A 23,756-nucleotide genomic window follows, 5' to 3' on the forward strand; every position below is an offset into this window, starting at 1 on the left:
TTGAGGCCCCTTTCAAAAGAATTTATTATAATAAGGGTACATCAATTTTGTGTCTGATAGTCTCTTATAAAACACTTATATGCTATTATTAAAAGCTGAATCTCAATTTATATTTTTTGTTAGGTTTTCTTTTATAAATTTAATAACTTAATATTTACTTTTTAACAATACATATGTATTTTCACCGATACAAAATTAATAGGTTTTTATTGTAATGAGAGGGTTTTAAATGTCATTTTTTTGGGAAAGAATTGAAAAAAATGTCAAATAATATGGAAAATAAGAGACATGCAGTTATGCCCTCTCTTCAATGCGAAAGTCCAGCACTGTTCACCAGGTTGGCCCTTCTATTAATTAAATGGTTTGCACGGCATAATTCAATTCAGTTAGAGTCATTTTAGAGAATCTAGAAGAAATTAAAGAGAAGCAAAGAGTCATTCTAGAAGCAATTATAAGCATGCAAATTAAAAACTATAATTTGGAATCGCACTAGACGCTAAATAATCACCAATTAAATTGTTATCATCATTGCAAAAACAGAGCTATGTCGAAGGGAAACAAACCAGAACATCTAAGCCAAATAATGAGTGGATTTCGATTGCTTTGTTGTGTTAGATAAAGGAAAGTGACAAGACAACCAAAAAACTGGAAAACTTAATTGGTTTGGCGCATTATTAATGTATCGATGAGAGCAATTTGCAGAAACTTAGAAAACCCAACTATTCAATCTCTTATGTATTACTCCTTTCATTAAAAAATATAAGATATTTTATTTAAATCTCACTCTTTAATAAAATAGTTACCTACTTTCAAACTAACCTTATCTTTTCATATTTATTCCTATTAAACATTCTATAATAAATAAAGTCATTATCAATATGGGTATTTTAAAAAAAGATAATGATTATATATCGAAAGATTAAAAATGCCTTATATTTTGAATATCAAATTTTTTAAAAAATACTTTATATTTTTGAACGGAAGAAATATATATATTACACTTAGGGGTGGATCAAGAACTTGGTATGTAGGGGTTAATTTAAAAAAATAATTTATTTATTTATTGTTTTTTATTTTATAAAATTGAAATAAATAACATTATTAAAATAATCTTATAACATAAAAATTTAAAAAATAATTATTTACATCAACATTTTTAAGAATGTGAAAAATATTCAAAGAGAAATCATAAGTTAATACATCAATTTTTTTTACAAAATGATGAACATATAAAAATTTATATTTGTATTTTTTTAACACATTCTTACTTCTATGTTAATAATTTGAATAAGAGATTAAGATAATTCTTTAGATTTCATAAAGAACAACAATTAATATATACATGATATATATTTTTATGAAATATATACACAAGGTATCAACTCTAAATAATTATATACTCCCTCTATTCACAAAAGCAAGGCATTTCTTACTAAATCTCACCTCTCAATAAAATAATTAGCTACTTGTTAACTAATTTTATATTTTTATATTTACTCCTATTAAACACCTTACAACAAATATAAAGTCATTATCAATAGGGGCACTCTTAAGAAGAAAGGTCAATAATTATACCTTAAAAGACTAAAAATAACTTATATTTTGTAACATCCAACTCCTTAAAAAATGTACATTTTTTAACGGAGGGAGTATTTAATGTATATAAGCTAATATGAAATTTAAATAATAAACATTAATTTATTCAAAAATTTGCTCAATTTTTAAAGTAATACGTATTCTTTATAAGAATTTATTAACTTTTATAAATATAACAATATGTTAATAGTCTAATGTTGACTTATTGTGAAAAATATAAAGAAGGCTGTTAGAAAAAAAATGATATGATTGGCATGGGTGATTAAAACTTATCATATTTGTTCCCAAGAAAAAGTTTCTCAAACATGAAGTATATATTCACACTATATTAGTTGGAGGAAAAAGATCTTAATAAAAAGAAAAGGAGGTGAAAGAAGATGAGGGGATAAGAGAGGGAGGGGGGGCAAGGCAAGGTGACCAAAGGGGATGGCCCCTCCTCTCATTTGGTAAAAGGAAGGGGAGGGATAAAGACTCAAGAATGGGGAGAGGCCCCCTCTACTATGCACCTGGGTTCGCCTTTGATTACGTTACACTATATTTTAGCTATTTTAGGTTTATGTGTATTGTTCATAGATAACAAACATATCCTTACCAATTAAATAATGCTGAGGTTAATGATTACTTGGCTAGCGCAAAAAGTTATTTGGCCTTATTGTAAGGCGAATTCAATCTCAACAAAATCATATAAAATTTCTACAACCTTTAGTTACGAAATTTCTTCAATTACAATAAAAGACTCTAAATATACCCCAAGGACGAACCTATGTGCATCATAGAGGGGTATTTACCCCCACTAGATAAGGGGAAAAATTAAAAGTTATACCCCCTGAAAAATTTTCAATTGGCACCTTGAAATCATGCCTCTTTAAAATTTTCTACTCTCTTCTTTTAAAAATTATCTAATTCAGAAACTTATCTGTATATAATAAACTTAAATAAAAGGGCAAATGCCACTGAGATCCCTAGAAGAGAAAAAAATAGTGAGGGCGATGAACCTTCAGTTACTTGAAACTCTCACTATTTTTTTCCCCCTCTTCTAGAGCCTTCACTGTCATTCTCCCTAAATAAAAATAGTTTTAGAATGGAGGAAACAATAATTAAAAAAATAAATTTCTATGATTGTATAGATAAAAAAATCATCTCAAAAACTTTTTATACTATACGAAAGAAAGTAGATGAATGTTATTTAATAAATACTTAAATTAAAAACAGTATTATTTTCTAATATTTATAAAAATTTTGGTTTTTATAAAGACATAATTTTTTACTACTATTATAAATTTTGTCTTTAATTTAATTTAATAAACTTAAAACTATTATAAACTTTGCCTTCACTAGTCAATTCTTCTAAGTCCATCACTGAATGTACCTCTCGATCTATGGATGCAGCTAATAGCTATGTGAGGGAATCGGAGCTCAAAGAGTTTAAGGTTTTCACAAATATCTTATGGCTGCTTATCTAGACCATCCGTAGAGTTGAAAAACAGGCAGGTTGATAGATAATACAAAAGTAGAGTCATGTTAGTTTAGGGACAGAACCCTGAAACACAACAAATCACAAGAACAAAAAGAAAGGGATGAAATTTATGACGAAAATAAAGAAAAAAATAAAATAAATAATAGAATAATGATCAAGGATAAAACCTTCTAGAGCACCTACATCTAAAAACCTTAACTTTTGAAGATAACACAAGAGTTGGTCAAGCTCTTGATCACGTCTGTTTCTTACACGGGATGTCACTACAAAGCACTAAGGCTCATAAGAGTTATAAACTCTAAAATAAATAATTTTATTCAACTTCTGTTTCATTTACAAGAGGGAGCATGTCTAATATATATAGACTCATAGAAAAGACTATTTTCTAAAATTAAAACCCTAATTTCCTAATACTAAAAGGAGAAGGAAAATAACATAAAATAAAGAAAAAAAAATTCAGTAACATAATTTAGGAGATGTGATCCTAAAATTATGAGATTACAAAACTTAAAAATGAAAAATAATATCATTAATCTTAACCTTTGACTAGACTCAAAATAAAAAACTATGATTAGTCTTGTTCCTTAAGAAAGAGAGTCAAGTCAAAGGACAATTAAAATAAAAACAATTAATGAAACAATTAAAGGATCATAGAAGATTCAAAGTCACACCACCCTTAACTTTTTCACTAGGATTTCATGCCTCCTTGCTTGCAAGAGGCTTGCTACTTATAGTCTTCTTTACATTGGGCTAAGGTTTACACCTTTTGAGCTTGACTCTTCCTGGATTTGAATTTTAAATACATTATACACGTCTAGATGCTTTCCTTTGGGTTTGAGAGGAGTGCCCCAATGCTTTCCAAGCTCTTAAACTTCTTGTACAAAATCAAAAAAGACTTGCTTTATGACTTTAGTTCGTGCTCTTGTCATTGAATCTTCAATATATTGTAAAGGGTCTTTAGGCACATTGGATTGGAAGTGTTGTGCTCTTTGCTCTTTGTCTTAGGCTCTTTTCATGCCACCATACTCATGATTATCATTCTTAAGTTTTGTTGCCACTAATGCCATGTTATCCTTACCAAGGGCTCCATTATGGGCTCAGCCTTTAAACCTAATTTTTTATTTTTTTACTTCTTTTTTAAGGCTAAGCCCTTATTTGAAGAGCTCAGGGTTGGGTTTGCAAGCCCTGTTTTGAAAAATTAAAAAATTAAAATAAAATTAAGCACTACAAGTTAATTTAAATATTATAAAATTAAAAAAAATTAAAATTTTGATAATCTTTTAGAAATTAAACAACACACATTTAAAAATCTAGTAATAAAATTCAAATCTTGGTTAAAAAATAGTTCATTTTTTATAAATATACCAATATAATAATTATAAAAAAATAAAACATGTCAAAAATTTTATACTGTACATTGATATTTATTAAATATATTAACTTAATTTTAGAATAAATTAAAATTAATAATAATATAATGCGTGTAGGATCAGAGCTTCAGGCGAGTAGGTCCTTGGTTTCAAATGAGTGTTTCACCAAAGAAAAAAATTAATAATAATATAACAAAACTTGAAGAGTTGCAAGAGCCCGAACCTTTTTTAAACAAGGTTTATTGGAGCTAGGCTTTCAAGCCCTGTTGCTTAAAAAATTTATTTTTAAAACTCAAACCTTTATTTAAATTGGGCCTCCAAGTTCGGCCATTATTCCCAACTATAATTGTCTGTTCGTCCTTATTTATAAGTTATAACCTACCATTAGATTATTAATTAATAATTAATTAATTTAGATGAGATATATCTCTAAATTTAGATACAGTCATCTGACTAGTGTTTTATCATTCAAATTCATATCTTATTATTGAAAGTGATATCTTAAATATTACAATATTTAATTAAAATTCCAATAAATATAATATAATATCTCAGATGTTTAATTTGGGTAAGTGGGATGTAGTTTTAAAGTAGGCTAAATTTTAATTTTATATTTCCGCATTTTCCGTACTTGTAATTTGATTCTAGTAAATTTTATTTTTAAAATTCATTTGTAATTAAATTTCTTTCGGTATCAATTAAATTTCCATCACGTAGCTAATTATAATCATATTTCATGTAGAGCTGGGAATTAGGGGCTAGAGGCATAAATGCAAACATTTTTGAGCGAATTTATATCTGATTTAATCAAAATTAAATTATATTTAATAAGTTATAAAATAATATTATTATTTAAGGTCATTTTGTTTTATTTTACTAGCAACTAAACATAATGTGAATTTGTTTTATATGTATATATATTATACTCATTAACAATATTATTTTATTTTCTGACAAAAAATATTATCTTATTTATAACTTTTATTTAATTATTATATCACTAATTCGGTCATTAGTCTAAATAATTAGAACATAAAAATCAATATTTCATTGAACTTTCATCCGATCTGGTTTTTAAAAATATTGTATGATAGTATCCATAAGCTACGAGTAATGTCAATCATTCCTCAAGTTTTCCAGTACTACATATCTAATCACTCAAATGGACAAAAAGAGTATGTGCATATATATAGTTACATAAAGTTGAGTAGCTCGATGATAAGCATGCGATGAGTTTTGGTTTAATTTGAACGGTTAAAATCATATAATTTTTTATTTTTAAATATAATGTATCCTTAAGTTAAAAATTTTCAAATATAATATTTGTCTCATTACTCTAATATCTACATTTTTAAAAAATGATAAAAATATGTAGTGTTAGTTAAAATCAGATTAGAATGATGTTAATTAAGTCAATAAAAAAAAGAATGATGTTAATTAGTGGTTAAAGTGTTCTAATTAAATGCATACGTAATATCCACAACTGGATCGATGCAAAGTCCATAAATCTCAAATCTTTGACGTCAGTATCTAACTGAAGTGTGTCCGCCAAAAATGGTTAAAAAAAAAAAAGTTTTGTTAATTACTAGGGGTAGTTGAAGTTTTTGTAACGTCCTCGTCTTTTCGCTCGTGTCGATTTTCTTATCGTTTCAAAACAACTTTGTTTTCCTCGAAGGCAATGACTAATGAGGGAGAGGCAAAAGACAGACTTTTGCTTACAAGTTTACCACTACTTTGAGAAAATTAGAATCCCTTTTACATCATATTCATCAGAAATACTGTGCTCTTTATTTTTTTTTATTACAATTTTTATCAATAAAATTATGGTAACGATCATCACAGTTTCCCTCATGGTTTATGACTTATTACAATTTGAGCGTATTGATTTTAAATAAGGGAAAACTTATATAATTAGTCATATATATATTTAATGTGCTTTGTTTACAATTAAATCAAGATATTGAACCTTTTATAGATTATTTGTTATATAATAAATTATTAATTTTATTAACATATTAAGATTCATTTGTTATTAACTATATAAGGTTAAGTACATTAGTCTTACCCTTTAAATTATTCTAAAAAAATTACAGAACATCTTTTTATATTACAAATGGACAACACATTTTTTAAAGGAAAATATTACTTTTGGTCTCTCTACTTTTAGCATGTTTTAGTATTAGTTTTTGATATTTTTATTTCTTTGCTTCAAGTCTCTTAAGTTTCATTTGCTTGCATTAGTCTCTATATTTTTAAGTATGACTATAACTACTTAAAAGTGACTAAATGCATAAACTTTGCTACTTCTTGTACTGAGTTGTTAAAATTATGAGGGGTTACATTGTATAAAAATGAGTAGAAGACTAAAAAGAAACAAGAAAGACATTAAATTAGAATTCTTAAATGTACAATGCGGATGAAGCTTCAAGAGGAAGAAAACACACAGCTAGTGTAGATAGGTAGAAAGATTAGCAGTCATTTTACTTATATAATGTCCAATCCATCATATATAATTTTATGAACTTACCAACAAAATTAAACAAAGTTATATACATATCAGTAGATTTAACTCTTCGAATAATAATGAGGATTGACATTGCAGACATATATATGAAACTTAAAGGACCTGAAACAATGACTTAAAAATATAAGGACTAAAATCAAAACATGTTAAAAGTAAAGGTTAATAGTTGTATTTCCCCCTTTTTTATTGAACCTTTTTTTTTATTTCCTTGAATTGTATGTATACCCTCATAATTCAAAGAGGTTTCACTCACTTACATACTCTCTTTTTTTTTCCCCCACACTAGTACTCATTTGAAGAGAATATGTGCTCCTCATAATCATATAAGTAATTAGTTCTTCTTACAAGGAGCAAGACTTTTGCATCGTATTTTTGAGCTAGGGCAATTACTTCTTTTTAATGCAAGGCTCAAGTAGTTCCTTGAAAAACTAAGGTCTCAATGGTTAGGTTTGTTTAAAGTGATTTCTGTGACATCAAGTGGAGTAGTGGAAGTTAAAGATGAGAAGCACGGGGATCAATTTAAAGTGAATGAGCAAATGTTGAAACATTATCATGTTAGTAAAGTGGACTGACAGACCACAGTTCACAACCCGCCTCGACCTCCATAAGTTCTAACAAAGTCTAGCTAGGAGCTAAAAAATTAGCGCTACTTGAGAAGTAACCCAAGATTTCTTTTCTTTTCTTTGAGTTTTAGTTAGTTTCAATTATTTTATTTTTTGTGTGATTTTAGTTTGTTATGTGTTTTTCAAGTGCATTGTATAGTTGCATGTGCAGGCTACTTAGAATCAATTTGTTGGAAGTGAAAATCAAATCCACCTGTGAAATTTTAGAGAGTTTTGCCATCTTGATTCTTATTGTCAGTATAGTTTTCTTGGATGATATCAAATGTGATTTTATTTGTTTTAATCAAAATTGTTTGGAAAGTTGAATTTGATGTGGTTTCATGTTGAGGATAATTTTTGATGGTCTATTGTTACTAATTTTATTTTTTTTTTTGTTTATGCTATAGCATTTTGAATTATGCCGTGATGTATTTAGACCTATTACTGTTCAGTAAATTAAAAGAGTAATTATGCTGTGATATAATTTTGAGATGCCCCGGCGTAAATGGCCATCTTGTTGCAGTTTTTTTAAAATAATAATAATAAACATTTCAAAAAAATTTCCAATAAATAATTAATTTTAATAAACATAAATTCGTTTCATTTAAAAAAATTATTTGCTCTTAAAAAAATTAAAAAAAATATTAGTTTGTACAGCATATTAGTTCTCATTTTCTTGTCTTTTATTATTTTTATTGTTGTTGTTGTTAGTAATTAATAATATTATAAAAAATAAAAAATCCCTTTGTCCCAATTCGATCCCCACTTGAACTTTACCCCACATATCCTTCCACCGCATCTACATTTCTCTCTGTTGTCTTCTCTTGTTTGTGACATTTCCAGCTACCACATTCCTTCACCGGTGAGACCCCATCCCTCACGATCATTCAGTCTTTTCTTCACGTGGCCACCCTTACCTATGCGTTCAATCTCACAACGTTCAGTCTTGCAGCTGGGTTGCTTTCATTACGCCGTGGCTGTTCATTTCTCTCTCCCACACCGTCAACGATGTCGCCTTCTCTGCTCTCCTTGGGCTTTGGTTCTCCTTTAGTCATGCCACTCCGTTTGCATGCATTCCATTCGCATTTACTTCGGCTTTTGGTCTAAAACACGTCTTTGGCTGAACTCAATGTTGTCCTCCATTGTCTTTTTCACTATATTGTTAGCTTCCTTCTCTTATGATTTGTTTGGACGAGGATTTCTTCTATCATAGGTTTCATTTCTTTTGGTTTCTGTAGCTTGTGAATTTGTTCATAGCCATTGTGTTACCCTCTATATGAAACTTGATGAGTATTATATGCTGCTCTATGTGAGATACTGAACTTATCAGGATTGTGATGCTATGATTCATTCTGTCCTTCATTTCCTTGAGCTCAATTTTTTGTTTATATACTGTTGAAATTTGTGCTTGTCGATGTTGCTCTCTTCACAACTGCACGAGTAGTTATGAACAAATGTTTAGTTAAATTAATTACTTAATGTCTTGTTATAATTAATAAAATATAATTTTAAGCATCAACCCTAATAGGGCTATGCAAAACTAGCAATATATCTTTATCTTACTAGCAGAACCATTCATTAATCTTGAAAACTTCAAGTTCTTGCACTATTTTACTCAAGTTCTACATCCAAGCTAGCTCTCTCAAGCATCACCTAAGTGAACCCAATATCTAAATGGTGGTCAAACACTTAATAGCATTAAGCAAAGAGCAAAATAAAGACACACACATCATCAATCACAAAAATAGAGAAGGAACTTAGTGTTAATTCATGCAAGAGTTTAAAATAATCCTAGAACAATAAGTTTAGTTATTTATAAACATAGAAAAACTACAAATACACAAAATATTCACATCCATATTAGATTACAAGGAGAGAAATGGAGAAGAAATAAAGGAATCAAATAAATGGAGCTTCAAATATTTTTAAAGTTTTAACTCTTGAACTTAACTCATCCAAAGCTCAAAAGCTAGCACAACCAAGCTTTCAAAGTGTCTTCAAGTGTGTAAAATATATTCTGGGTTGAGCTAGTAGCATATTAGTGTCATACATAATCAATTTTATATTAATAAAATGTAGTGTTTTTTTGACAGCAGTAAAAGTTACAAATAAAGTCACGACTTTGGACAATTTTGTACTATTATCCAATTGACATGACAACACTTTTTTGCATATGATTTCTTCATCTAAAATCTTCCAAAAGCATCAATAAAGGTCCATAAATTACATCTAATCAAATCTTAAACTAAAATAACACAAAATTAAGCATAAAAATATCAAATTATAGTCAAGTGTGCAAACCCAAATCGAGATACGCATTTTTTTAATTTGAGAAATTAAAATATATACAAGTAAGTCAAAATATATTAGAAAACAAGGAAAATGTACTCAAATGATATGAAATTCTATAGATTAACATACCCTTAAGTTTCACACATTTGAGCCTTAGCCTTATTTTTTTTAAAAAAAAAAGTCATAAGCTCTTTTGCTGATATCAACCCACTCTTCATCCATTTTTCTTTCCACTTACTACTTTAATAAGTGCTAAGTGTTGCATCCTTGAAAGAAAATGAAGGCATTTGAACTTAATTGGGGATTTAAAATTAGTACAAATAGAAAGAAAAGGGGAAAGTGAAATTGACAAAAACAAAGAAGAAAGAAAAGAAAGTTAGAAAGAAAAAAAAATAGGGAATAATAAGTAAAAAACATTCAAGTGAAAGAAATGTTTATCCTTATTGATGTCTTTTGTAAATAGTTTCAATTTGTCCTTCAATTTTCTTGCTCCTCATTTAAGATGCTTAACACTAATTAGAGTATGTAATTTTGACCCATTGAATAATTTCCTCTCGTCACCATACTTGAGACATTAAAACCTTTGAAAAGTCCTTTTGATTTGTGTGTGCATTAGTATAATTAAGTGAAGGCCGAGATGAGAAACAAGCTTACAGTAGATGGATTGCAATAGGTGAGAATAAGGAAAACATTAACCTGTAAACACCTTGAGTGTAGAGTGCAAACACATGACTAGTAAGAGATAACTTGTTGAAAATTATCTTTGTTTAATTAATTGCCTTGCTAATTACATTCTTGGAAGGTTGGAAAAGTTTCTAATTAAATTGAATTTTTGCAAGTTGGAATTGTTTTTGGCCTTGATACATTCACAATTTCTATTGTCCTTTTTATATAGTGACTTTCTTTTACTTGAGAAAAAGCAAGAATTCAAGTGTGAGGTTTTGATGACTTCAAATATTTTCATGTGTTATTAGGGAATTTAGGATTCAATTTAGAGTCATATAAGTAATTTTGAGAGAAAATAAGACTATTAATGAAGAAAAATGAAAGAAAAGTGTTTTTGAATATGAGAAGGGAGAATTGGTAGTATCTTGTTAAAATGAATGGATTACTTGAGATAAAATTTCATTAATGATATTATGTTGTGTGCAGGAAAATTCAAATTAAGAGTCAAAATACCATATGTAAGTAAAGATTGAAGATGAAGAAAAGGTAGGATTTATGCCGTAGCATCTCTGAATTACACTATATCATAATGCACAGTGACAGTGATAGTGACAGAGTGGTTTACACTATAACATAACCAATTATACCATAGTATAAGTGTCAGTTAATGAAATGCATAACTTTATGAAAAATTGATATTTTTAGGGTTCTAAATATTTTAGCCCGTTATTCTTTGACTTTGCTCAACTCCAACAACTAGAAACTAACTAGGAAAGAGAGAAAAACGCCATGGATGAGGTGGAAAAGTTTGAATTTCATGGGAGATTAGTGATTTTCATCCAAAATCACTCCATTTTAAACTTTTCTTCTCTTTTTTCTTCTTCGTTTTGATGTCTTATTTACTGCCTTTTGCTATCTCTAGAAGTATGCGTGGCTAAGTCTCTTTAGACTTAAAGGAACTATGAACCTATAGATGGATTAGATTTGTTTTTATCTATTAGTTAAGCTTAATGTTAATTTCAGTTGCTCATCAAATTCATCAAAATCAATAACATAAGCTCATATTTACAAACAACAATTATCTATAAGAATTTAATTCCCGATTACCTCAACTCTTGGGCTACCAAAATTAATAGACATCATCAATGACTAAATGTCTTTAATTAATGTTAATCATAATTAAGGTCTTAAATCCTCATTAAACGTGATTAAGCAAAATCATTCCTCAAACTCATTTTCATTAGTTTATTTAACTTTCATTAAGTTTATTGAACACTATTAGCTAACCTCATTATCTTAAACTTAGTTGTTTAGTGTTAATGTTAACTTTAAACCCCTTATAGACAATTGTAATCATTGCCATTAACAAAACCCAAGGATTAGAAACTTAAATAACACTTATTAGACTCCATTGGGGTCATTAGAGTGTGTAAAAGGTGGCTGCTATTATGCACACAACAACTCTCATAATTAGAAACTCCTCAGAAGAATCAAGAAGGGGGAGACTGGAAGAGGAACCTTATCCAAGGATTAGATGGCTTGAAACTACCTTTAAGCACCTCTAATGGCAAACTCTAGCAAAGCTCCACCCTTCCTCTCATGTTTTCTCTCAAAATTTTTCATGTTTTATTATTTTAAATGCGTCTCTCAAATTTAAAAATTTAATGTGTTTGTCACAACTAAAGGCACTATCTAACACAATGAATGGCGCATTTCAAAAACCCTACTCAAGATCATTAATATCAGCCCAAGGTGGCCCGATGGCTCCCCTAATCCCCTTCTAACCTTATATAAGGTCCAATGAATCTAAAGGCCATCCAATTATTCTAACTAATCCAATTATGACCTAAATTAAATCACCTTATCCTTACTTAATCTTAATTTATCTTGTTTTAAATTTCAAGATGTTACATGTGGCTAGCTCAAATTCTATCAGATTTAATGGGAAACGTGGTATCTAACTTAGAGGGAATTTGGGCAGCAAAGTACGAAACCAGGGAGCGACTTTTCTAGATAGGGAGTGACTTTCTGTCCTCCCTCTTTGCTTTGTACTTGATTGTTTTATGAATTTGGGAATAATTATAGCTGATATTATGTTTGGTTTCTAAGTTCTCAATCAAGGCAGGGAATAGCCTAGTCAGGATGTTTCTACTTTTTACTTGCTTTATCTTTATTTCCATCCGTTTTAACTCATTGTTTCATAACTCTATTCAAGTATTTTGACTAGTTATATTTATTTTCCTTGTGCTTATTTAGGATTGTATATATAGCCAATATACTTTCTGCTCGTGGGTTTGCTGGATGTACCGGAAGGAAAAGAGTGAGCCTAGACCTAGGACATAATCACAAACAACTAGATTAGGAATAATATAGGGGTTTATGGCAGTGTTAATCGTAGCTTAATGACTTGTTTGAAGGGTTAGAATTAATGAAAGTTAATTTAAATCTAATTAAATACAACTTAACGTACTGAAAGATAATTAAGTCACTTTCATAATGGTTATCACTTTAAGCAAGAATAGTTTCAGTAAGTGATAGTAGAGCATCCTGATAGGTAAACCCGATCCCTGACACTTCATTATTGAGTGAATTTTCATTATTCCTTATTATGCTTTATTTCTATATATTGCTTCAATTTATTATCATGTTTAATTCTTGATTGATAATTATTGCTTGTGGATGACAAAGAAATCTGTTCTCCTCTGGGTACCACCTGGATAGTCCAGTTATTAAACTACTTTGAAGCCCGTACACTTATGGTTCCGATGATAATTCAAGTAACTAAAGAGCCATGCATTTTTCAAATAAAAAAGAACATCAAGATATATTTTCAAGAGAATAAGATTATTGGGATCCATTATATGTGGCAACATACTAGTTGATTAAAAACGTACCATGCAACAAATTAAGCATCATTATTGGCATTGCACCGATCTGCAGGCTTCGATTTTTTCTGTGGTGACTTGTAATAATCCTGGCCGAAGATGGTCTCGATGTCTTCCAATGATCGTCCTTTGGTTTCACGCAGGAAGAAAAAGTAGAACAACCAAGCCAAGGCATTGATACCACCTAACACGAACAAAGTGCCACCCATGGTTATCTTTTTATAGATTGAAATGAACGTCGTGATCACCACCACAGACATCGTCCTATTTACAACCACACCAATCGCATGTCCTTGTGCTCTCAACCTCAAAGGAAATATCTCAGAACTATAAACCCAAGTCGCAGGACCCATCCCAACTTGAATGAAAGTCACAAACAAATAGGTTGCCGCAATCACAAAGCTCGGTGCCCACACAAGTTTCTCTTTTGTACTCTCCACTATGGTCATGCATATGCCTGATCCTAATAGTGCCATTGCAGCACCTCCTGAACTAACCAGCAAGAGAGCCCTCCTTCCAACCCTGTCCATTAAAAATGTGGCCAAACCTGTAAATATAAATTGGGTTATTCCTATTCCAAGTGTGGCTAGATGAATCTTGCTCTTGTGGGTTATTCCTGTTCTCTCGAAGATCCTTGGACTGTATAGCAAAATGCCCTCGATTCCGCTCATTTGCTGGAACATGTGGACCGCCATTGCTATAATCAGTATCCTACGTACACAGCTTGAAGGCTTGCAGAATAGTTCTTTTAAAGCTTCTTCACCTCTGCGAGTTTTGTTGGGGAATTGGTTGCAATTACCAGCAGCGATTTTGATGTCCTGCAAGCGCCGTTCAGCTTCTTCCCTTGTGTTGGAGAGAAGTAAAAGCGCTTGCTCGCTCTCAGCCAAACGACCCTGCATGACTAACCATCTGGGTGACTCTACTAGTTTTAGCATTAAAACTGCGACAGCAAGTGAAGGAATCGATGGAAGGCCGAGCATGATTCTCCATCCCAGTTTGAGTGACAACTTTCCGAAATAATAGTTAGAGACGAAGCTGAGCAAGATTGCGAGAATGATGGAAAGGTCTGGAAGAGAGGTGAGGAAGCCTCGATGAGCAGGAGGTGAGATTTCTACGCAGTAAACAGAGACGACGTTGAGAGCAAACCCTACTCCAATTCCGGTGATGCATCTTCCGGTGAACAAGACGGCGTAGGAAGGGCCGTATCCGCCAAGGATTGAGCCGACAAAGTACATGATGGAACAGAGGATGAAGGTGTAACGACGGCCTATGAAATCGGAGATTCTTCCGGCGGCCATGGTTCCTGGAATAGCACAAGCGCTCAAAGCGCCAACCAGGAGCTCCACTTGTATGTCGCTGATCTTGAGCTCTTCCTTTATGTAGAGTAATGCTCCAGCCATTACTCCAATCGCTGAACATGAATCATAGGGCTTAGCAAAAACTAGTAAATCAATACGTTAATTACACTTAATTGAGATTTCATATTTTTGTAAAACTTATATTTAAATATTGAATCATAAAAATAGATAAATAAATAAAAAAGGAACAGTTTAAAATCATGATAAAAATTTAAAATACTACAATAAGTACATGTTTCCTACTTATTATTATCTTTCACAATATATTCACTCACTAATGAGTATTTAATATATCACAATAATAAATGTTCAATGTAATTGAAAGAATATAAGAGATTTTATCATATGATATTCAAAAAAATAACATATCTCAAATTTTTGGAGGAAATAGGGTATGCAAGTAGTATTCTGATTGTGAAGTTTATTTAAATTTTGGAAGAAAATATGTGTCGAACATTTTTTAGTGTTGATAAATCCAATAAGTGTAATTATGACATTGAGTGAGTGAATTTAAACTACTTATTAAATTCAAATTCATTATTTACCGTCCATATCCTAGGAGTGATGGAAAGGAGAGGAAGGTATATGCTATAAAATTTCTTTCAAAATTAATATAAATCAAGCTAGATAAATAATATTTATGTTTATATAAACGAACAGAGAAGGGGAATACTATGTATATATTCATAGTAAATTATATGCTTAATCGATCAGATGCAGAATAATAAAATAATTTAACATCTTATTATTACATATATTATGATTATTTTTGTTAACAGAACCAAATAAAGAAGGAAAACATTCCTTCTTTTCTCTCCTTGGTTTTTTTATTCACTCACATACCTCTCTCAACTATTTACTTTGAATCTTATACTTTGTTTGAACTTGCAACCTCACCCATTCAAAGGCGCCTTAATGACACTATGACAATAGTCCAATTTCGGACCAGAAAGAAAAGATCTGTTTTAATTTCGTTTCTATGAGTTTTCAATATAATTTTCGTTTTCTAAATGTAATCCCTAATATATATATATATATATATGATTCATTAGGTAACTATGAATTGTATGCATAAAAGATAACTAAGAATTGAATTAAAATGTACGAGTTACTATACTATGTGCTGGAAAGATGCTCACCGTAACCAACCATAGTAGAGACAACAGAGGCGGCCAAAACACAAGCAAAAGCATACTTGTTCACTTTCTCACTCTCACTACTTTCCCATTTTGCTTCAATACCATTTACTTGGCAGTGCTCGTTTGCTTCTTCTTTTCCCTTACACATGTTTGAGATTAAAGTCTTATACTTCGCATGTGATGGTTTTACTTAGAGACAAGAGCTCAACGATCGATGCAATCTATATACACGCACGAGTATTTTTTTTATTTTTTTTGATTTCGAAACTAATATAATTTTAAAGAGGCATGAGATAGCGATTCTCTTTCCTCGAACTTTCCCTCGAATAACTTTAAAAACATTTTTTATATATATATGAGTATGACGCAATTTTTCTTAACTTATACAAACAACAACAACAACAAGCCTTTATCTCACTAGGTGGGGTCGGCTATATGGATTGCAAGACACCATTGTGCTCTATCATTTATCAATTTTTCTTAACTTATAAAATAAGAAAATGTTACTTCATTCCCGGAAAGAACGAAATATGTGTCGATTTCAGTATTTTGAAAAATTGTACACTATATGGAATAGACCTAGTAATTTTTAAAAGACGGCATCTTTAATTAATTCAAGTGGTTTTCAGAACGTGGAATTTTAATCTTCAAAAGATCGACTGCCTCTTCAATATGATTAGAGAGGTTATTAGTGTTTTTTTGGGATAATTTTAAAGCAACCTTTGCTTGCTGTTAAACTAATTATTATTGAGATTTTTTAATAGTTTTTAAACAAATAAATTTGATTTCACTTAACCTGGCTAACAAAATAAACTTGTATTCTTTCTAACGCTATTCATTATTCACTAGATGTCTTTGGAAGAGAAGCTTCTTATTTGACTGGACAATGCTTAAATCTGATACAGTATTGTTAAATAACATATAGTCGTATCCATAAAAGAGTTTATTATCATAGTGGTTGAAATTGAATTTTTAAAAGTTATTCCTTCAAATAACCTTATAGTGGCTATATTTTTTTAATATCTATCACCATATCTCTTTTAATATTATTAATTTCTATATTTATTTTAAGGATGAATGGGCTCAATGGTTGAAAAAAGAATCTTTTAAAGTATAGACTAAATTTTTTAAAAAAAATTGAAAGTATGGCCGGTGCATATTAGTATATAAAGAATTTATCATTAAAAATTTAAAAATTTATAAATAATTTATCATTTATGTACAATGGTATTTCACTAAAAAATATAATAAATTGTCCATAACACAAAATATAGTAAATGTTTTGCTTGGTTTGATCCTATAACATAGATTATATATGTAAAAGCCCCTTATTTTAATTAGATAAAGGGAAACATTGGAAAAATATTTAATGCTTCCTAAAATTTCTAAAATTACTCATACACAAGACTAAGGAGATAAAAGGACTTATAAATATTAATAAAAAGTAATTATAATATATGTGGCAAATATGGCTTCTTTTTTCCCTTCTTTGAAGGGTCGCGGCGTCCACGTTGTGTAGAACGTTCCAATGTTATATTTTCACCAGATATCAGTAATTCATTCGTTAGATAAATATTTTTATTTCTTATGTAATTAGTTACGTCTAGAACTGAACTGCTTTATAAAATTCACAAAATATAGTCTCTTATAAAGTCGGAAAACGCTAGTGAATATGTTGAAAGGGCGAGAAATATTATTCTAAAATGGTGCATTTTTAGTCTCTCGAATTAATGTAAACTTGATCATGCGTGCATGGTCTATTCCAGAAGTTATTATACCGGCGCATATTACGTGGCAATTTTTTTATTTTAAATACAGTGATGAGGTGTAAATATGTGGTGATAGTAAAGTAGAAGGAATGGGAAAATTCAAGAATCCAGTAGACCACGTTATCTATGCTCTACTCCCTAGTATCCTATCTATAAATTATTTTTATTAACCTTATCAATACTAATATAATAAAAATATAAAAAATAAAAATAAATGAAATTTTAAATAAAACCCTCAAGTAAAAAATAAAAAATAAACAGATAATATAATATTATTTTTTATCTTTCTTTCTCTTATTTTTAAGGGTAGTTTGAAAATTTTAATTTTAAACAAAACAATCTTATCAATTAATGATTTATAAAGTAAATTAAATTATACTTTTAAAAAGTGATCAATATACAAGACCGTAGGAGTATTTAATAAAGTTTGTATGTATTGGGTTTTGGGGCCATTAGAATCAAGGTATGCCTACAAGTTCAAAAAATACTTACTTATTGTCTACTAATAAGATCCATGATTTTATAAATTATGATCTAAATTATTATCAACTAAATGAATTTTTATTGGTTAACATTCCGTTTCATTTGATTTTATTCAATTTCCCTCCTTCACCATTATTATTTTTTGCAACTAAACGGACCCTTGGGTTTCACTAAATATATTCCGAGTTTGAAAGGGGCTTGATTGATAACGTGCTTAGCATCTATCAAAAAGAATAACAGGCTTGATTTCGTTTTGTATTCAAGCATATGCTTCAGTAAATGTGAGTTGAAGCGAAAATTAAAATATGTTTTTAGAATAATTTGTCAAAAATAACCAAAAAAAAAGGCAAAATAATTTTACTATCCAGGAATTTGAAGGCTTAGGTTGCCATTCAAATTTTCAATTACTTCCTCAATGTTTATAGATGGATTATTTAAATATGGAGATAGATCGATGTCTTCAGACTTCGAGGGAATGAAATAAGCCTACAGTGACTAGATCCAAGTGATCAGGAAATCAGAATATTTATTTTAGTTTTTTTTTTTTGGTGAAAGGAAATCAGAGTATTTAGTTAAGTCAATTATGCTATCTAAAATTTTCAGATGTCATCAGACCAAAATTTTGAGTTTGTTTTTTTCAATCTAAACATTATTTATTTTATTAAAACATGATTTTTTTTTTGTTTGATGCCTAACTTCACTCAAACAAAAAAAAAATTAAAACATCAATTATTCAAAGTAAGAATAAACAATTCAAATCTCATAATTGGCAATTAAACTGAAGATTCGACAGAGGATCCAAATTGGAGCCTCCTTTTGACCTGACAAATTGGAGCCTGAAGTGCTAGCCTTTGTCCCCAGTATAAATGTAAAATTTTACAAATCCTATTAGAACACATCAGATCCCAGAATAGCCCATAAATTCTCCCAATTGTTCATCTTTATCACTTCAGCTCATCGTAATTTGAACATTTCAAAATAAGAAATAAACAATTTTTTTTAAAAAAAATTAAAGCTCAAACGATTGGAAATTGCAAGTAAGCAGCAGACTGACAGCGATTGCCAGAGCGTGTCATGATGGGGACACAGTGAGTGTTAAAACAGGCATTCCACTTTCTCAAATTTAAAAACCATTGTGAGTCTCTCAAAAAGCACAAAGAAAAAGGAGAAACATTTCCATGGAAACATGATTTTGTTCCCTCGGATCCCTACGCCATAGCCATAGCCTTCCATGGCGTCAACTTCAACACCACCTTCTTTTCACGTTAACCACAAACAACTCGCAAAACGGCCAAAGCTACGTCCCTTTTACAATATTAATACCGTGTATAGAATGGAATGGAGGACGAAAGTTGATATATGGCTTTCTTTTGTTTCCATGTACGTAACAGAATCTGCTTATTGTTGAAGATAAAAGATTATGGAGATCGCAGAGACATATATGTAGGCGTAATAATGAAGATGACCACTCATCTCTCTCTGATATATGTGTTTTTCTGATCAGACCCTTTCCTTTTGTCGATAGCGAAGCGAGCTAAAAGAGGATTCTGAGATTTCCATGTTGCTTGTATATATGCGTGTCGGAGATCCTGTCCTATAGCCAATGGATCTTCACTATCCAGATTTTTGTTTCCTGGCGGATAAAGAACCTTCTGGGTATAAATGAAGATCCGCAAGCACTTGGGGAGAATCCTAGCTTACGCGCGTCTGTAGGTGTATCACATTCAGAAAACACTACCAGTGATATGTCTTTTTATATACTTGTAATTATAATTGTAATTATAATGTTCGCATCTTAACATAGAGTCAGAATACATAACACCGAAAAAAAAAACGCAAATAGGTGAACACACACTAAAGCCACGTAACAACTACGTACTTAATTCTCTGTGTTTTCATTTTCTCTCGTCTTTCCTTTCTTTTTTTAAAAATTCAGAGAGTAAAAAACTATATATTGCGTATGCATGGAAATGCGTGAAAGAAAAAGAAAGTTCAGAGGCAGAAAGAAAGACAAAGTGATATGAGTTCGGAGCTTACTTTCCACAGTGGTCACTGGGGAAGTGAACCAAAAACGTGTAATCCAAGCTTGAGATATGTGGATGGCCAAAAAAAGAAAAAGGAAAAGCCCGTAAGATATCATAGTTGTCACGACTTTATTGACTCCGGCTCCAGAAACGAACGTTAATATCACTGTAAGAAACAGCGCGCCGCTTCAGACTCAGAAGGCAAAAACAAATTTGAAAATGTAAAATTTTCTTTCTTTCTCTGTTCCGATGGTGAAAATCTGTTGGAGTTAAAATGTGGATGTATTATTCCTCACATGGTTCCCTTTATCTGCCCAAAGAAAGAATCCAACAGAGTAAGGCAATATACACTAATAATACGGGGATCATCATCTTCTCCTTTTCCTCTCTGAAAATGATTGATTATCTTCAACGTCTTCGAATTACAAACCCACATGGTAATGTAATCCATATCAAGCGTCTCTTGTAAGAAGAAGAGAAGGCCGGCCACTTAAGTAGTCCGTTCCACCCCCACTATTTTTTCATTGTGTGTGTGTGTGTGTGTGTGTGTGTGTGTGTGTGTGACTATATGATGAATATACACATCTTATGTTGTAATAAAATATACACGACACCAGCTACCTGTCTTAGCCTACTGATCATAAGACTACTTGTTGTACATACTTTATAATAAGATGCAAAGTAACATTGGTTTTTGGTTATTTGTAAAATTTGAAACGTCCAAAATTAAAAATGGCAAGAGTGAAGATTTTTTGAACTCTATATCATATGATAATAATTTGAATTTTAATTCTTCATATTAAAAAAAAGTTTTATCACAAAGGTAAAAATGTGTAAAATATTTATAAACAATCTAAAATTGAAGAAAATCTGTTCCCTAGCTTTTATATCCTTAATGAAGATGGAATTCGGAAAAAAGAAAAAATTATCTACAAATTGTATATTTTTTATCAATAAATTTATATAATTATATTTATATAATAAGTACTCTCTCTAGACAATAGTATAGGATATTGATAATTAATTTTTAATTTCTTAATAAGTACTCTCTCTGGACAATAATATAATTACTCTCTCTAAAAATGCTAGTGAAAATTTTAATTTCTTAAAAAAATTATATCTTTTCAATTATATCTTCATTAAATACCCAATACAGTTACTCTATTTTGAAATATAGAAGAATTTCAACCAACTCACATAGTTTAAAAAAATTAATTAATAGTTAATAGTTAATTTTAATAATTATATCATAAATTTAAATGTTTGAACTAATTTAAATACCCATGTAATTAATGTTTACTTTTTCTCTCTAATTTAATTTAATGATACTATCCATTTATGAGCGATAATTTGGATAAAATGCCATTAAAGCTTCTTGAAATTTATAGTTTTACTTGTAATAAAAAAACAAAGAAATATAAGTTAGTTTCTCTTATATTTGAAAATTGAATTCCTTGATAATGAAAATTAAATTCCACTGCATATTTTCTGAAAAGGAATAATAAATAAAGTATGATTGTTGTTCAAACAATAATTATAAAAATTACTCAACATCTTATCTTTTGGACTAAGCAAGATTTTTAAAAAATGTCTTGTATATCTATATTGTGCTCTAGAAGAAGGATATACTCCCTTTGATCTTATTTATAGGTCAAAGAGAGAAGAATTTTTTTATTTTATTTATAAATTATCTCATTAAATTTTTATTACAAATTTTTTCATTTGACTTGACTTTCATTGAATGTTGAAGAGAGAAAATACATTATTAAAGTATGTATATTTAATAAAGTTAAAGTTAAAAAATTATTAAATTTTTAGAAATAGTTAATGAGTTTCAAGGCTTTCTTTGATTACATTAAAATATATTGGAAGTACCTTATAAATAGCTTTATACCAGTATGATTTTATAATTATAATCTAATATTTTATTATTTATTTAACACCCATTAATTAATGAAGCATAGACATTGTTATTGGATAACAGAATACAAGGCATCTAAGTCTAGTCATTCTAGAAAACATTAAAAACATAACATCGTGAAAATGATTAATGTAATTTGTCAACTTGACGAACGTTGAGAAACAGTGTGAATTGCCTATAAATATAGAGAGAGATCAACTAGCCTTCTGCCTTCCCATCAGCAAAATAGTGTTCAGTTTTGAAGTTATTACTTTGACCGCACAGATCAACTACAGAAAAACTGTTTTAACATGGTGAAACGTTTCAAGCTTCGAATATCCCGACTGATCACTCCTTGTTTTCGACCATGCCGCCCCAAACATCCCTCCACCCCTCTCTCCGACGTCGACGACGACTTCCTCTGGAAAAAGGAAGACAAATGGCACGTCATAGCCAAGGCCTGCGACGACAACACCGCTCCTTCTCGCCGCAAAATCTACAACTCCGCCGCCTCCGATGATTCCGGTCTCGACGACGACTCATTCCCTCTTCCATCAACGAAACGGCGGTATAAGAAGAAAAGGACAACCCCTAGTGGTCATAGTCGTCTGAGTCGCATCAGCACTTCGTCGGCTGATCGCGGCTGTGGTTTGCTCAGCAGCGACGGCTATGCCGACGAAGAAGAAACCGAAGCTCTAGTTTCGTCTTCAAGAATCGAGACGCCGCCTCACGAAGAGCAAAAGGTGAAGAGGAGGAAGAAGAAGAAGGCGGTGTGGTGGGTGGCGGCGAGGGTGTCGGCGTTCGAGGGAACGATGGGGTGGAGGGTGGAAGGGAAGGTGAGAGAGAGCGTGGCAGTGGTGAAGAAGTCGGAGGATCCGTATAGTGATTTCAGGAGGTCGATGATGGAGATGATAGTGGAGAAGAAGATGTTTGAGCAGAAAGATTTGGAGCAACTCTTGTGCTGTTTCTTGTCCCTGAATTCCACTAAATACCATCCCGTCATTGTTCAGGCTTTCTCTGACATTTGGGAGACTCTATTCTGCTTCTGCATCAACAACAGCTGAATTAAACTTTGAGTAAATTTACTTTTTATTTGCTCCATGCATTTTATTTCTTAAAGATCCGTGTGTTGCTGTACCCTATGTCTTTTGTAGTGTATGGGAAACTCCATTCGTAAGATACATGGCTTTGACGTTCGACGATCGAGTGTATGAAAAAACTCCTGGCCCACACGTGAGGCTATGCCGGAGCGTGTAAAAATTAATATTAATATATAACGCTCCTAAGCCATCTATCTATAAAGCAACTTGAAAAATGTCTTTTTGTTTAATTTGATCAGAATCTCTTCCATAAGAACATAACAATTGTTAACGGCTTCAAAAAATTTTATTGTATAATACTCAGAAAATACCAAATCTTCTCTAGCAGATGATACTTATGAACAATCAAAAACTAATTTTCAAGTGTTACTGAAATTCAATACTGCAATTAGAACAAATGAGTTAGTGGATTTAGGTCATTTACCCAATCCAAATCTCCTTTTTATCTAGTAATTAAGCTCTAAACTTTTGTTTGCAATGACCTTTTTTTTTTTGGTCACCAGAATGTTTATATGTATGTGTTGAGCAACTTTGTCATTTATTGCTAGTTAAAATATATTTTTAAATTTTT

At 30.7% G+C, this 23,756-nt stretch overlaps 2 protein-coding genes across 2 annotated transcripts; one reads left to right on the forward strand and one right to left on the reverse strand.

Annotated features, from left to right (window-relative positions):
• Window positions 1-13,432: 13,432 nt before the first annotated feature.
• On the reverse strand, window positions 13,433-16,057 carry LOC129311459 (probable polyol transporter 6). The gene is made up of 2 exons (XM_054953789.1): window positions 15,910-16,057; window positions 13,433-14,823 (listed from the first exon to the last, which is right to left on the reverse strand). Exons 1-2 carry the CDS (start codon window positions 16,055-16,057, stop codon window positions 13,433-13,435), a joined length of 1,539 nt encoding a protein of 512 aa, XP_054809764.1.
• A 6,287-nt stretch (window positions 16,058-22,344) lies between these two features.
• Window positions 22,345-23,248, forward strand: LOC129310490 (transcription repressor OFP7-like). The gene has a single exon (XM_054952350.1). It carries the CDS (start codon window positions 22,397-22,399, stop codon window positions 23,147-23,149), a length of 753 nt encoding a protein of 250 aa, XP_054808325.1. The 5' UTR covers window positions 22,345-22,396; the 3' UTR covers window positions 23,150-23,248.
• Window positions 23,249-23,756: the final 508 nt, after the last annotated feature.

Source organism: Prosopis cineraria, unplaced genomic scaffold (genome assembly GCF_029017545.1).
Source record: "Prosopis cineraria cultivar Desert tree isolate PC_DT_omini unplaced genomic scaffold, ASM2901754v1 PC5, whole genome shotgun sequence".
In the NCBI taxonomy this organism is placed as follows: domain Eukaryota; kingdom Viridiplantae; phylum Streptophyta; class Magnoliopsida; order Fabales; family Fabaceae; genus Prosopis; species Prosopis cineraria.

What these genes read in the sequence shown, in the direction of transcription:
- LOC129311459 (XM_054953789.1), bottom strand. Translation starts at nt 16,057, where the DNA reads ATGTGTAAGGGAAAAGAAGAAGCAAACGAGCACTGCCAAGTAAATGGT. An exon ending in CTCTACTATGGTTGGTTACG is followed by an intron (nt 14,824 to 15,909) that starts GTGAGCATCTTT and finishes ATTCATGTTCAG; the next exon opens with CGATTGGAGTAATGGCTGGA.
- LOC129310490 (XM_054952350.1), top strand. Translation starts at nt 22,397, where the DNA reads ATGGTGAAACGTTTCAAGCTTCGAATATCCCGACTGATCACTCCTTGT.